Genomic DNA, 12,864 nt, shown 5'->3' on the forward strand with positions numbered 1-12,864 from the left:
CACAACAAGTAAAGAAACATCTTGTTCAAATGTAAACTGTTCCACACTTAGAACGCCAAATAATTTGGTGATATGTCATTTTGTAATTACGCTATATCAGGTATTTGTAATCATCGATTTTGTTGGATTTAAACTAGTGATGGGCTGATGAAGCTTCATGAAACAGTGTCATGTTGTTTAGAGGTCAGTAGGTGGCGCCATCAGTTTAAAAAATGATGTTTCATTAGAACAGTTCTTTAAAACAAAGGAAAATAGTGCAGAGACCGTCATCTAGTGGACTCTGAAAATAATGACACTGTTTCATGAAGCTTCATCAGATCCATTTAAACTGTATCTTCTAACCTTTATTGAATATTTTCAGTGTTTTTTGACATCATGACGAGGTCATTCAGACACTTCCCCTGCACCTAGTTGACAGATCTCCTCTCATATTTCTCCGGATATCATTTCTCAGTATGTTCTCGTTTAGGTGTTTTTTTCTTCTCTCTAACGTGGGCTCCCTGTGCTCCTCAGGTCCTGGGTCATGGGCGCCTTCGCTCTGCTCTTCCTTCTGGGCCTGACCTGGTCCTTCGGCCTCTTCTTCATCAACGAGGCCTCCATAGTCATGGCGTACCTCTTCACCATCTTCAACACCTTCCAAGGGATGTTCATCTTCATCTTCCATTGTCTTCTCCAGAAAAAGGTGAATTTTAAGAGGAAAAAAAAAGCTTGGAGATCTCGTCAACGGTGTCCTTGAACGTCGGGGGGTGGGATCTGCTTGTTTTTTTTTCATGCAGGTTCGCAAAGAGTACAGCAAGTGCTTCCGCCACACGTACTGCTGCGGCGGGCTGCCCACCGAGAGCTCCCACGGCTCGGCAAAGACTTCCACCACACGGACGAGCGCACGCTACTCCTCCGGTACACAGGTATGAACCCGGTCGAAAGTTTTTAACAACCAGCCGCTCTGCATGATGTCTTCAACTCCACGGCACTTTTAGCACTTGCTTATCTCTTCGCTCACTAACCTCATGTGCATGTGGACGAAAAAAAAAAAAAAAGAAAAAGAAAGACAAGCACGTTTTTTTTCACAGGATCCAAACCAATGGATTCTCCGATGCTTTCTTTAACAAAAGGGTAATAAACCCAATTAGACTCATTCCCGGGATATCTTATCCTCCTCACTTTATTTAAGGGGCTGGATCTTGAAGTCAGCAAGAAAAAAAGCGGAGATAAATATAATTAGTCCAGACACATACTGTGGAAGCGAGAATCGGCCCCTGGACTCGCAGCAAATTACAAAAAAAAAAAGCCTGCCGAGGAGTGATTTAGTACATGGGAAATAAATGAAAGTTGATCTGGAAGGTGAAGCGGGCCTGTTTCAAGTCCTAATGACTGTCCCTTGTTGACCTGACAGAGTCGTATCAGGAGAATGTGGAATGACACCGTAAGAAAGCAATCTGAGTCCTCCTTTATCTCAGGTGACATCAACAGCACCTCCACCCTTAACCAAGGTCAGTTCATTTCTCTGCACACTATGCACACACATTTCATCATCAGCGGCGGCTAAAAATATCTCTTGTCAAGTTCCGAAAATGATCTCACACCCGCCGTAGAGGATCCTAAGACGCGTCCTTTCATCTGCACGGAAATACTCTTTAAAAAAAAATCAGGGCGAGATTGTTTATTCATTTAAGTGCTTTACAAAATACAAACAAAAGTATCGTCAACAAAATAAAAAAGGGAGGACAACTTGTTTCCAGCCATGTGAGGTGACCGATGTTTCTTCCATTTATGGGAGGACGAGCAGAAAAAAAGAAAAAATCATTTATTATTTAGCTTGAGCACAAATATGATGATGAGAAGATGATGTTCAACTCTGGCTGACCCGGAGTGCTTAGTGTGTTGCTGGGCGCTCTCCTGCCTCTGAAAATGGCTTTCCAAGCATGCAAGGTAGAGAGAGAGAGAGAGAGAGAGAGAGAGAGAAAGAGAGGGAGAGAGTTTATACTGAGGTAGTCGAACGTCACTCCTTCCTCTCACCTCCTTTGACTCCTGCTGCTGCCGCTCTTTGCTTTTTTCTCCCGCCTGCTTTTTTTTTTTTTTTTTTTTCGACCAGCACTTTTTGCACAACGTGTAACACTGTTGAAGCACCAAAGATTTTTTTTTTTTTTTTTTTTTTTAAGGACCCCCGTCAGTAGATTTTCAAACAGGTCCGTTGATGCTGATGTTAAGGTTAGATATTGATCACCCTGGGGTGTGGACGCTCTGGCCCCCCCCCCCCCCCCTGGGAGTCGGAGCACTAAACGAGGGGCTCTATCTCCTGGAAGTGCTTCCCTGTAATTAGGAACGTGACAGGAGACTTCCCATCATGACGGATGACATTTACCACACACTGTGTGTAAATTGGTGACTGCATTTGTTAAAGAGAGAGAGACGATGGCGACGTCTGCACCAATTGACCTGGTTTTCATGGAAAATGGGATTCGGGGCCAGTGGAGTAAAAAAAACAAAAAAAAAAGATAGATCTCACTTTAATCAGAACATTTTCAGTGAGATATCTGAATTAAAGTGATAAAAAATCAAACTTCCCTCATTTTCTACCCACCCATATGTCGACTAGTCTAGTTCATTTTTTGAGTTATAGAGAAAAATGTTTGTTAATTTTAATGTAGCGACAGGAGCTCAGTTGTCTTCGTCCAAAAACATCCCAATACTGCTCGTCTGTAACGTCCCTCTTGTGTTGAATCCTCGACATGAGACAATTAGTCTATATTTTAAGATTCTTTGTAGATGACAATCCCAGTTTCTCAGTTCCAAGTTTATCCTCATTGAAAAATATTGCAAGGGTCAATGTGCAAGATTTTCACGGGTAATCTGAGAGCCTTAAAATATAGACTTGTTTCTTCGGATCAATTCCTCATGTTGAGGCTTCAATACAAGATGGACGTTACAGACGAGCAGTATGGAGGTATTTGGATGTTTTTAAGGGTCTTTTTGGACGGAGATGAAGACGAAGACAAGTGAGTTCCAGTTGCTACATTAAAATGAACAAACATTTTTGTCTATAATTCTAAAAAGGAACAGATTACTCGAATCTGAAAATAATCCCAACCCTTAGTCGACATGAGGGCGAGTAGAAAATGACATTGAAATTTGGATGATGTATCACTTTAAACTGAAAATTCTGAATACAATGCGAGAACCCGATTTTCCTACATTTGGATGAACCAAATTCTTGTTGGTCGTCACAAAAAAAAGAGGATATAATTTAAATTTTTTGATTAGCAGCTTTCCCACTTCCCAAAGTTTACGGCAAACAAACAAACTGACAGGAGTTCAAAGTGAAACCATGCACTTCGTAGAATTATTGTCTTGCTCCGACTGATATCGTAATGTATGCGAATGCTTTGAAAGAAAACCTAAGAGAAATGTCTAAGAAAAATTGCATTCCAAAAAAATTCAAAGTCAGGTTGAGATCACTAGCTTACTTACTTCAATTAACCCTTGTGTTATCTCAGGGTCAAGGTGACCCGAAGGCCTAAAAAAAAAAGCATGTTTGTGGTATCCCTTGTGTTGTTTCCGGGTCAAGGTTGACCCTTTAACACATATGCAGTGGTGGAGGTTGTTCCCCTTGACCCAGATACAACACAAGGGATACCACAAACAAATTTGTTTTTGGGCCTCCGGGTCACTTTGACCCAGAGGTAACACAAGCGTTAAGATGCGATTGAATGATTTGTGCTTAGCTTCTGTAGCGTTAGATGTCAACAACCAAAATGACCACCTCATCGAGTATTTCAGGAGTTAGTTGTGTTTTACTTTATTTTTTTTTACTCCGGAACAACAAAAGCAACAATCAATTTTCCCCAAAATGTGTGAACAGAGCAGCCCACGATTCAAATTTCCTCACACGCACATCTATTAAGACACAAGAAAATTATGACGTTTCCATGCATGTGAACACAATGTCTTTTACTTCCTCTCACTGACACTTTTTAATTACTGCAATGTGATCTTGTTTTTTTTTTCTGTCTCGCCGCTCCAGGAATGACTGGGAATTATCTACTAACAAACCCTCTTCTTCGACCACAAGGCACTAACAACCCTTATAACACCTTATTGGCTGAGACGGTTGTTTGTAACACCCCTACGGCTCCAGTGTTTAACTCTCCAGGTGTGCTTACTTAATACTTTACGCTGCATTCAGCCGTTGATGCTTCTCTCGTTGCCTCTTTCTTTGTCTCTCTCTTTGTCTCTATGAAAGGCGGAATGTTCTGCAGTATCACGTGTCCTTTTAAATCATTGTGTCCCCCCCCCCCGTCCCCTTGAATACTGAGCACAGTGTATAGTTTGTTTGTGTGTTTGTCGCGTGGAGACGATAGCATCATGGCCATCCACCGTGCTAGCTTAACCCCCCCCCCCCCCCCCCCCCCCCCCCGATGTAAATGGTTAATGTCGACCTTACGCCACACGACTTCTTCATTGGGATTCGAAGCTAGCATAGCAACATGCTACCATTCCGAAGTCGCGTTGTGTACGGAAGGCATTAAAAAAAATGACTAGCGTAGACGTCATTCTCCCGTTTTTTGAAATGAAGCTAAAAATGAGTTTTATTCAACTGCCTTTTTCCTTTAAGTAGCATTTTTGTTAAGCCTTGAAATTCACGCCAATGTAAGTACCGTTTTTTTGGTCCGCCCTGTCATTTTCGGTCCGGGCGCTTCCTGCGTGATGACGTCGCACACACATCGCAAACGTCCTTTTATAAAAAGTGATCAGAAATTAAACTTTTTAGTGATTTAAGGACACTTTGTACCAAACATTAAACCCGTTGATTCGCAGAACCGTGTTTGACTAAAATGACACGATTTTAACCGTACAATACACATTTAAGTGACGAACAGACATTACCAAATAAATATATGTTGTTATTATAAAACAAAAAACGTTGAAATGTATTGATTGCTCGTAAGTTTAATAAGTAAAATAGGACACGGTTCGCTAACCAGGATCGTCGTCACTTGCTAGCTTCGACTATTCCGTTGAAGTGAAAGACGTATGCGTCATTTTACCAAAATAAACGTTCAATGTTGGTACAAAGTGTCATTTAATCGCTCAGTTTAAGTTTCGTTCTTTAAGAAAAAAAGGCTTTTAGTTCGTGTTTGCGTCACGTAGGAAGTGCCCGGACCGAAATGACATGGCGGTGCGAAATGGTACCTACCCCGGCACCATGTGTTCTACCTAAAGGAAAAACGGCATTCAAACAATTTCAGCGATTGTTTGCGCCTCTCAACAGTGTGTCCGACTGTCCTGTGATGTATGTTCTCTACAATGATACTGAAACGACATCTCCTGTCCTGTCTTGTGCTTTTTTTCCCTGTGCTTTCATCTAGTGACCTACAGAGAGACAAGTATGGGAGTAAAACTTAACTTTGCCTATCAAATGTAAATTTTTTTCAGCATGCTTATTAAAAACAAAAAAAAACAACAAAAAAAAAATCAACCCGCCTGGCACAATCACTGGTTACTTTCAGGCCATTAACACACACTCGGTGAGCAAGGGGTTCACAAACACAATCTACCCAAATTTGCCTTAGATCTCTCCAATGATTTGATCAGATTCAGAGAGCTCATTATTTCGCTCCACTGTTTTATCCTCATGCCCAAAAATGTTGACGATGATATCCTCATTTGGAAGAATTAGTCATTCAGCGATTCCTTTTCTTCCACTTTGTCTTTGATTCTTTGCTTTTCTCTCCTTCCAAAAAAAAAAACGCTCTGTCCTTGTGTGGTATCCTGCCGCCTCAGTGTTCAGTACGTTTCCCTCGCAGACGCTATATTGTGTAATTGCACGGAAGTCATGGCAACAGCTCAACTCCTCTCCCGATTCAGTTATCTTTCCGTTTTTTAAACTCCCAAATATAACAAGAGTTTTTTCCCCATTGATAAAAGATAAAACATGTTTGTGGTTTTAGATTTTTTTTGTTGGTCAAAAACCTTTTTTTAAATCTTACAATATGTATTTTTTTCTCATTAAAAATACTTAAATTAAGTATATTATTCACAATTCAATTACTAGACAACTTAATTTTCCTTAAGACTATTTTCACGTTTTCTGTGAAGCAGAAAATAGTACAAATCAACTTTTCTTATTATTTACTTTTATGTAGATTAACTTGTTATAAACACAACATGAGATTTTTGTGGAGACATTAAATTATTTTAAAAAAAATGAAATATTTTAAATTAAATAGAAAGAGATCAATAAAAATAAAAATACAATAGCTATCATTATCCGAAAAATAAACAATTAAAACATAAAAAATGAAAAAAAATCTCTTTGCCTCATAGTTCTTTCCCAAATTTTGTGTTTGTGTTTTTAAATTAAGAAAATAATATTTCAATTAAATCTTTAACGATATTAGAAAAATATGTTGTTTTTTTTGGTATTACTTTTTATTTTTTGAGTTAAACTAAAATACAAATCCTCCACAAACAAATTGTTATTAAAATATTATGTAAAAACTGTCAATTAAATCTAGAAAAATCTTAAAAATAGGATATTTAGTAGTTTGTAGTGTATATTGGGGATGTTTATAACCTAAAATAAATTGTTTTACTTCTTATTTTTGGAGTTAAACTAGAATCCAATTCTCTTCTTTACTCATATCACACGCCCAATTATTAACTTGGATTTAGCTCATCCGAAAAATAAATAGTAAAATAAAATCTTTTTGCCGTTCTTTTTCAATGTTTTTTTCTCATTTTATGAAAAAAACTTTCAATAATAAACGTATTTCCCACAAACTATTAAAAAAAAAAAAATCATATATATAAACCCAGAAAAATAGTTTGAAATGTCATATTTATAACCAATTGTTTCGGCAAAAAAAAAACAGTTTTACTTTTTGAGTCGAAGTAAAATACAAAACCGCTCTCATCTCTCCTTCCCTCCCCTTCAAGAGCGGTACTCCCGTATAACCTTTCCAACCTCTTCATCCAATGACACCTTTTCAAGCCAGACTGTCATGTAATCACGGCAGAACCATAATTCCTCCCTTCTTTTTTTTTCTCTTTTTTCCTCTTTTCCCCCCGTCATCAGCAAAGACGCCGACCCCAGCAGAACACATTATCCTTCACCTCCTCCCTCGTCATTGAATATTTATCCTTTCCTCCCGCTGCTCGCTATGACCTCCATGCTTTACCAAATTCCTTACATGACTGCGTCTGACCTCTGAACGGGCTCTGTTATTCCTGAGCCGCTCTGTTAGTGATTCGAGGCCTCACTGGGAACTGTCACTGTGACGAATGCCAAAGACGCTGGGGCTGTGGGCAGAGTCTGACCTTTGCCAGCTTTGGGTACGCAAGCTGCCAACATGACGGATACAAACCCAACAACAAAAAAAAAAAAGAAAGTAGTCCAAACACAAAGAAACAAGGCTATTTGAACTAATGAACGAAAAAGCTGTTTAAACGCTTGTTTGTTTCATTTGCTGAACCCTTGCTCGCGCTAATTTGCCGTTAAAACCTTTTGTTTTTGTGTTTCTTTTCCTCCATGTTTACAATAAATCATTTTACTTTCTTTTGTACATCAGCTGCTCTTAGACCAGATAGCCTGAGCAGACAGACATGATGTGAGTGGTCAGTCTTTTCACCTGCTGTGTGTGTTGATGGTGGAGTGCTGCTTGTAGTCAGAGCAAAGATGGCTGTCCCATGTCCACACATACCTCTCACTCACCCCCCCACCGAACCCCCCTCGCCCGCCGCCACCGTCACCTCCTCCCATCATCCCCCCTTTTTTTTGATTTCCTTCTCCTTCGGCACATTGTCGCGGCTTGTCCATCCGTGGCTTCATTAACGTGGCCATCTTCTCTTGCCCAGTGTGTTGTGATGGTGATTTACTGTTTGTTTTCTCAATGTTGTTTGGGATCCTTTTTTTAAATGCTTTTCGTCACTAATCGTGGCACACCGAAAACAAGCGCCGCTTATTGGGGCGACCAAACCAGTGCGCTTGTTATGTTTGCGCCACTTTTACCCGCCCGAGTTTAGTTTTGGAGCATCAGCGACTACGAAGAACAAACCATGATCCTCGATTGCATTTAATTTATTGTTAAGTTTTCAGGAATATCAACACATGAGAGTATAGTTGTTGTAGGAATTACAAATATATTAATAGTTGAGTAAATTCATTGATCAAGAGGATCTAAAACTGATTTTCAAAATCAAGGGAGGTTAAGAAGCGAGTGCAGACAGGGTAGAAGAACTTTTCTAATGGGCCATCATTTATTTTGTTATTGTTGTGGGTTGTTGTTTAGATAAAATAAAGAAGGGATGAAGACAAAGAGCTGTAAAAGAGACTGGCATAAATAGATCAAATGTAAAAGTGTATTTATGATTCTTTATCATTAAAGATGGCTAAATACGCTAAAAGTAATATTTTATTAGGCATTTAATTGTATTTAAATGATGTTATATAAAAATATTTCCCCAAGAATGTGTTCCTTATAATTTGACAGGTGGATTTTTTGAGGGATGAATTATTTTTTAATAAGAAAACAGTTCAAAAGATGGAAGAAATACACGTTAAAATTATTATAGTTTATTATAGTTTCACTGTAACCTCATGAGGGATTCAGAGTTAAGAGTCAAAAAGACAAAAATAGTTTTTTGGATGATGGTGCCTCATCAGTTTTGTAGCCATGTTGGAAGAGAAAATGTTAAGAGTTGACGTAAAAATCCTTGAAAAATAGGCTAGTTTTTCTAAAAAAGAAATGATCCAATGTTTAATTATTTTTTGAGAGACACTTGTAAATAAATAAATAAATAAATAAAGAGTCAAAACCCAACATGATTTTTGATGAAAAAGTAGTAGTGATGGTCTGATGAAGCTTCATGAAACAGTGTCATGTTGTTTAGAGGTCAGTAGGTGGCGCCATCAGTTTAAAAATGATGTGATGTTTCATTAAACAGCTGTTAAAAAAAAAAGAAAAATAGTGCAGAGACCGCCATCCAGTGGACTCGGAAAATTATGACACTGTTTCATGAAGCTTCATCAGATCATCAATCATTTAAAACAGAAATAGTTAATTTTTCTGTGAGGTCTGGTATCAAATGCCTCTGGACAACCACAGTCAAAGTAATTCCTAAAAGAAACAGACACACTGACCAGTCCAGCCTTGCTTTTGTTATTCTGTCCACACTCACCCGCTCATATGCACACATAATAATAATAAGCGCCCGACAACATTTGTCGTCCTCGTAGTCGCCGATGCTCCGAATGACTTTCATCGACTCGGGGACTAGTGGCAATAACGTGACGGGCGTCGACTCGATTTCCGTCTGTGTAAATATCTGCATGTCTCTATGTTAGCGCCGCTCAAACTAACAAAAGACAGCATGGCTTGATTTTGGCGTGATCTTGGGCCCCTCCTCCTCCTCCTTCGAAAAAAAATCCTGAACAGCATTGTTTAATTTCCCGTGTTGTTGTCGTCGTCGGTTGGCCCCGTTGTTCCGCCAGTGCTCACTGTCTCTTCTTCTTGTAGGGCACTCACTGAACAGTGCGGTGAGGGATACAAGTGCAATGGATACACTACCGCTAAATGGTAACTTTAACAATAGCTACTCGCTCCGCAACGGGGACTTTGGCGACAGTGTGCAAGTGGTGGACTGCGGCCTGAGTCTGGACGACGCCGCCTTCGAGAAAATGATCATCTCCGAGCTGGTGCACAACAACCTGCGTGCCTGTAATAAAAGCCACCAACAACAACAACAGCAGCAGCAGCAGCAGCAGCAGCAGCAGCCGCCGGGTCTCCATCACCCGCCCCAGCACCACCACCTCCACCACCACCACCAACACCACCTCCACCAGCAGCAGCAGCAGCCGCCGCCTCCCCAGTACCACCACCACCACCGGCACGCGGAGCGGGCTCCGCCGAAGGTGACGGTGTTGGGCGGGAGCAGCAGCGAGGACGACGCCATCGTGGCGGACGTCGCGCCGTCGTCCCTGGTGGGGGGCGACTCGGCGGAGCTGCACCACCAGCGGGAGCTGGAGGCGCCGCTCATCCCTCAGCGGACTCACTCGCTTCTGTACGCACCCCAGAAGAAAGTGAGGACGGACGACGGAGGAGACGACGCCTACCACGACGGCCAGCCCGCCTCCAAGCCGGGCGCCGACGACGCCGACGCCGACGACGACGAGGGCCTGCAGTCCCCCAACAGAGACTCCTTATACACTAGTATGCCTAACCTGAGGGACTCTCCGTTGCCCGAGAGCAGCCCCGACGTGGCGGAGGACTTGTCGCCCTCCAGGAGGAGCGAGAGCGACGACATTTACTACAAGAGCATGCCGAATTTAGGGGCCGGCCACCAGCTGCAGGCCTATTACCAGATAGGCGGCAAAGGGGGCAGCGACGGATACATTATCCCAATAGCAAAAGAAGACTGCGTCCCCGACGGCAACGGACGGGAAGGACAGATGCAGTTAGTGACAAGCCTTTAAAAAATGTATTTAAAACAAACAAACAAATCCCTGATTATTCCTGCAGCTCTGGACCGACACACCTGAGAAGGAAAGGGCTTTTTTTCGTTTCTTGTATTTCCTTTTTAATTTTTAAGGAGAGCCTGGAAGAAGAAAAAAAAAAGCCCCCATCGCACACTACCCATTTTCTCCCCATCCCCCATTGACTTTCAATTTCCTCTCTCCCCATATACGCCACTGTTTTTTTGTTTTGTTTTGTTTTTTGTTTTTTTTAGTTCCTTTTCTCCTCCAGACCAAGAGCTTCGGTGCACAGCAACGGCAGTGCAATGTTTTTCGACGAGACTGTACATAAAAAAAAAAAGCAGAGTAGTCAGATCTCAATTTTAAGAGACAAAGCCAACAATGTATTTAAATGTACTGCTGCTGTTAAGGAGAATGAAGGTAATATAAAAAAAAATAAAAATCATTAGAAAAAAAAAAGCTACAAAAAAAAAACATTACTGGTTACATCTTGATCCGCTATTTCCCGGTCAAATGTTGTACATACACTTACCATGGTCTTTGTGAAAGCCTGTGTTTTTTTTATTTTTTTTATTTTTTTTTGTTGATTTTTATTATTTTAAAAATCGTGAACCAAATGGCTCCGCCCACCCGGACCAGGACGTGGACTTTTGTTTGTAAAAATGTTTGTGTGAAGACTGTTTGAAAAGAAATTAAAAACAAAAAACCAAAAAAAAAAGTCCTGGTCGCCATCCATCATGAACAAAAAAAAAGAAAAAAAGAAAAAAAAAGAAGTTTGGATTGTATAACCACTAGCAATCAAGCCCCTGGCCTTATATTTTCTCAAGTGTACATCGAAACTGTTGCGGGAGGAGAGCGGCGGGAAAAAAATATATATTTTGTGGTATTGATGGTGTTTAAAAAAAAAAAAAAAAAATGGGAAAAGTAACTATGAAGGAAAACGTTTTTAATTTGAGGGAAATCATCGACGGCTCCAACACTTCATCCAGTATATTATAGGAGGATTTAACGAAAAATACAAAGACACATTATCACTTTTTTCCCATGTGTGGACAGTGTTTTTTTCGCTTCAAGAATTTATATCAGCCATGAGAACTATTTGTGAAGCAGAGCGGCGTTATTTTATCCAGAGCGTTGATATTTAAAGAATATGGTTTCTTTAAGAAAAAAAAAAAAGTAGTTTCTTCTTCTTCTTCTGCCTGAGTTTTGAGCATTTTATTTATTAAAAAAAAAAAAAGAAAAAAACACTTTCCAAAAAAAAAAACAAATCGCGGGGGGGAATATGTGTGGATATTTCCCGGCGCTGGTATACATGGCTGTACTGTAGCTGTTTTATTAATGTAAACATTCTAGAGGGGACTCATCACTTTAAGACTGATGTAAAGTTCAACACTTGTTTAACAACTGAAATAAATGTGAGACTTTTTGTCAAATGCAATTTTTTTTTGGTTGCTTTTTTTTTAAAAATGTTTTTATCTCGCCATTATTTTTTATTTTTATTTCCCAGATTGAATTACAGTTTCACTTTTGACTCAGGTTATAAGTCGCAAGCACCTTGAAAGATAAAGCGGTGAATCTGTTTTTAAAAAAAAGGGGGCGGGGTTTATTCTCTTTTTTCTTTTTTTTTTCTTTCGCTCTGCTTTTTTTTCTCCTTCAGTCACTGCAATATAGAGTAGAAACGAAAAGCTCATTTCACCGATATGTGTTAGAGAAGCCAAAATTTTCCATGTGATTCAAAGATGAGAAACTCAGGTAGGAAAAACTTGCATTGTAAATGTTCCTCTGTGTGGTTGTAACACTAATAAAGGTTCTAAAAATGACACTGGTTCACACTATTGTCCACTAAGTATATGATTCCTCCGGACTTTTTGCCGCCATTAAAAAAAAAAGCAGACCCTAACAAGGGTAAAGTGTTACGCCCCGGCCGCCTTCGTAGAAGTACATTAAACATAATACATCTAAACATACGTATGATCTCTTAATTAAAGTCTTTTTTTTTTTTTCACTGCTCAAGGCCCCGGTTAAGAGCCCTCACGGTTTATGCCTCAGGTAATGCTAATTTATAAAGCATTTAGTACAACGGCAAGAGTGACGGGTCTCAGCGGGGACGCGGTAAATTGCTTTCGCCGTTTGGCATTGAAGGGATATTTTCAGAAGTTTTGCTCGGTGGTGAAAAAAAAAAAAAATGCACTTTGTGTCAGAGTTGGTGCAGATAATGCTGCGAAAGGTGCGAGTGTTTTAGACGTCGCCTTCAATTATGTTGTAGTCGGAGCAATTATGTGAGGAGAGGAATTGTCAGAGAAAACGTTTTCTTTTCTTTTTTTTTTTTTCCTGCCGTCAAATCTTTGAGCGTCGGTTTGCCCGAGAACGTCGGGATTGTCGACAGTTTCGGT

General features: G+C 40.2%; 1 protein-coding gene across 8 annotated transcripts in view; it reads left to right on the forward strand.

Annotated features, from left to right (window-relative positions):
• The window catches only part of adgrl2a (adhesion G protein-coupled receptor L2a), a 111,516-nt gene extending 99,225 nt beyond the window's left edge, over nucleotides 1–12,291 (forward strand). For 5 of the 8 annotated variants that reach the window (XM_087783581.1, XM_087783582.1, XM_087783584.1 and 2 more), the window contains 6 exons: nucleotides 514–682; nucleotides 777–905; nucleotides 1,394–1,490; nucleotides 4,022–4,150; nucleotides 5,367–5,384; nucleotides 9,516–12,291. In XM_087783581.1, the coding sequence (XP_087639707.1) occupies nucleotides 514–682; nucleotides 777–905; nucleotides 1,394–1,490; nucleotides 4,022–4,150; nucleotides 5,367–5,384; nucleotides 9,516–10,471 (1,498 nt within the window). In that variant the 3' untranslated portion in view covers nucleotides 10,472–12,291. The remainder of the gene's footprint in view (nucleotides 1–513; nucleotides 683–776; nucleotides 906–1,393; nucleotides 1,491–4,021; nucleotides 4,151–5,366; nucleotides 5,385–9,515) is intronic. The other 3 variants (XM_087783587.1, XM_087783585.1, XM_087783586.1) reach the window with 2 other exon arrangements.
• The last annotated feature ends 573 nt before the right edge of the window (nucleotides 12,292–12,864 follow it).

Source organism: Callionymus lyra, chromosome 2, assembly GCF_982586985.1.
Source record: "Callionymus lyra chromosome 2, fCalLyr1.hap1.1, whole genome shotgun sequence".
Taxonomy (NCBI): Eukaryota; Metazoa; Chordata; class Actinopteri; order Syngnathiformes; family Callionymidae; genus Callionymus; species Callionymus lyra.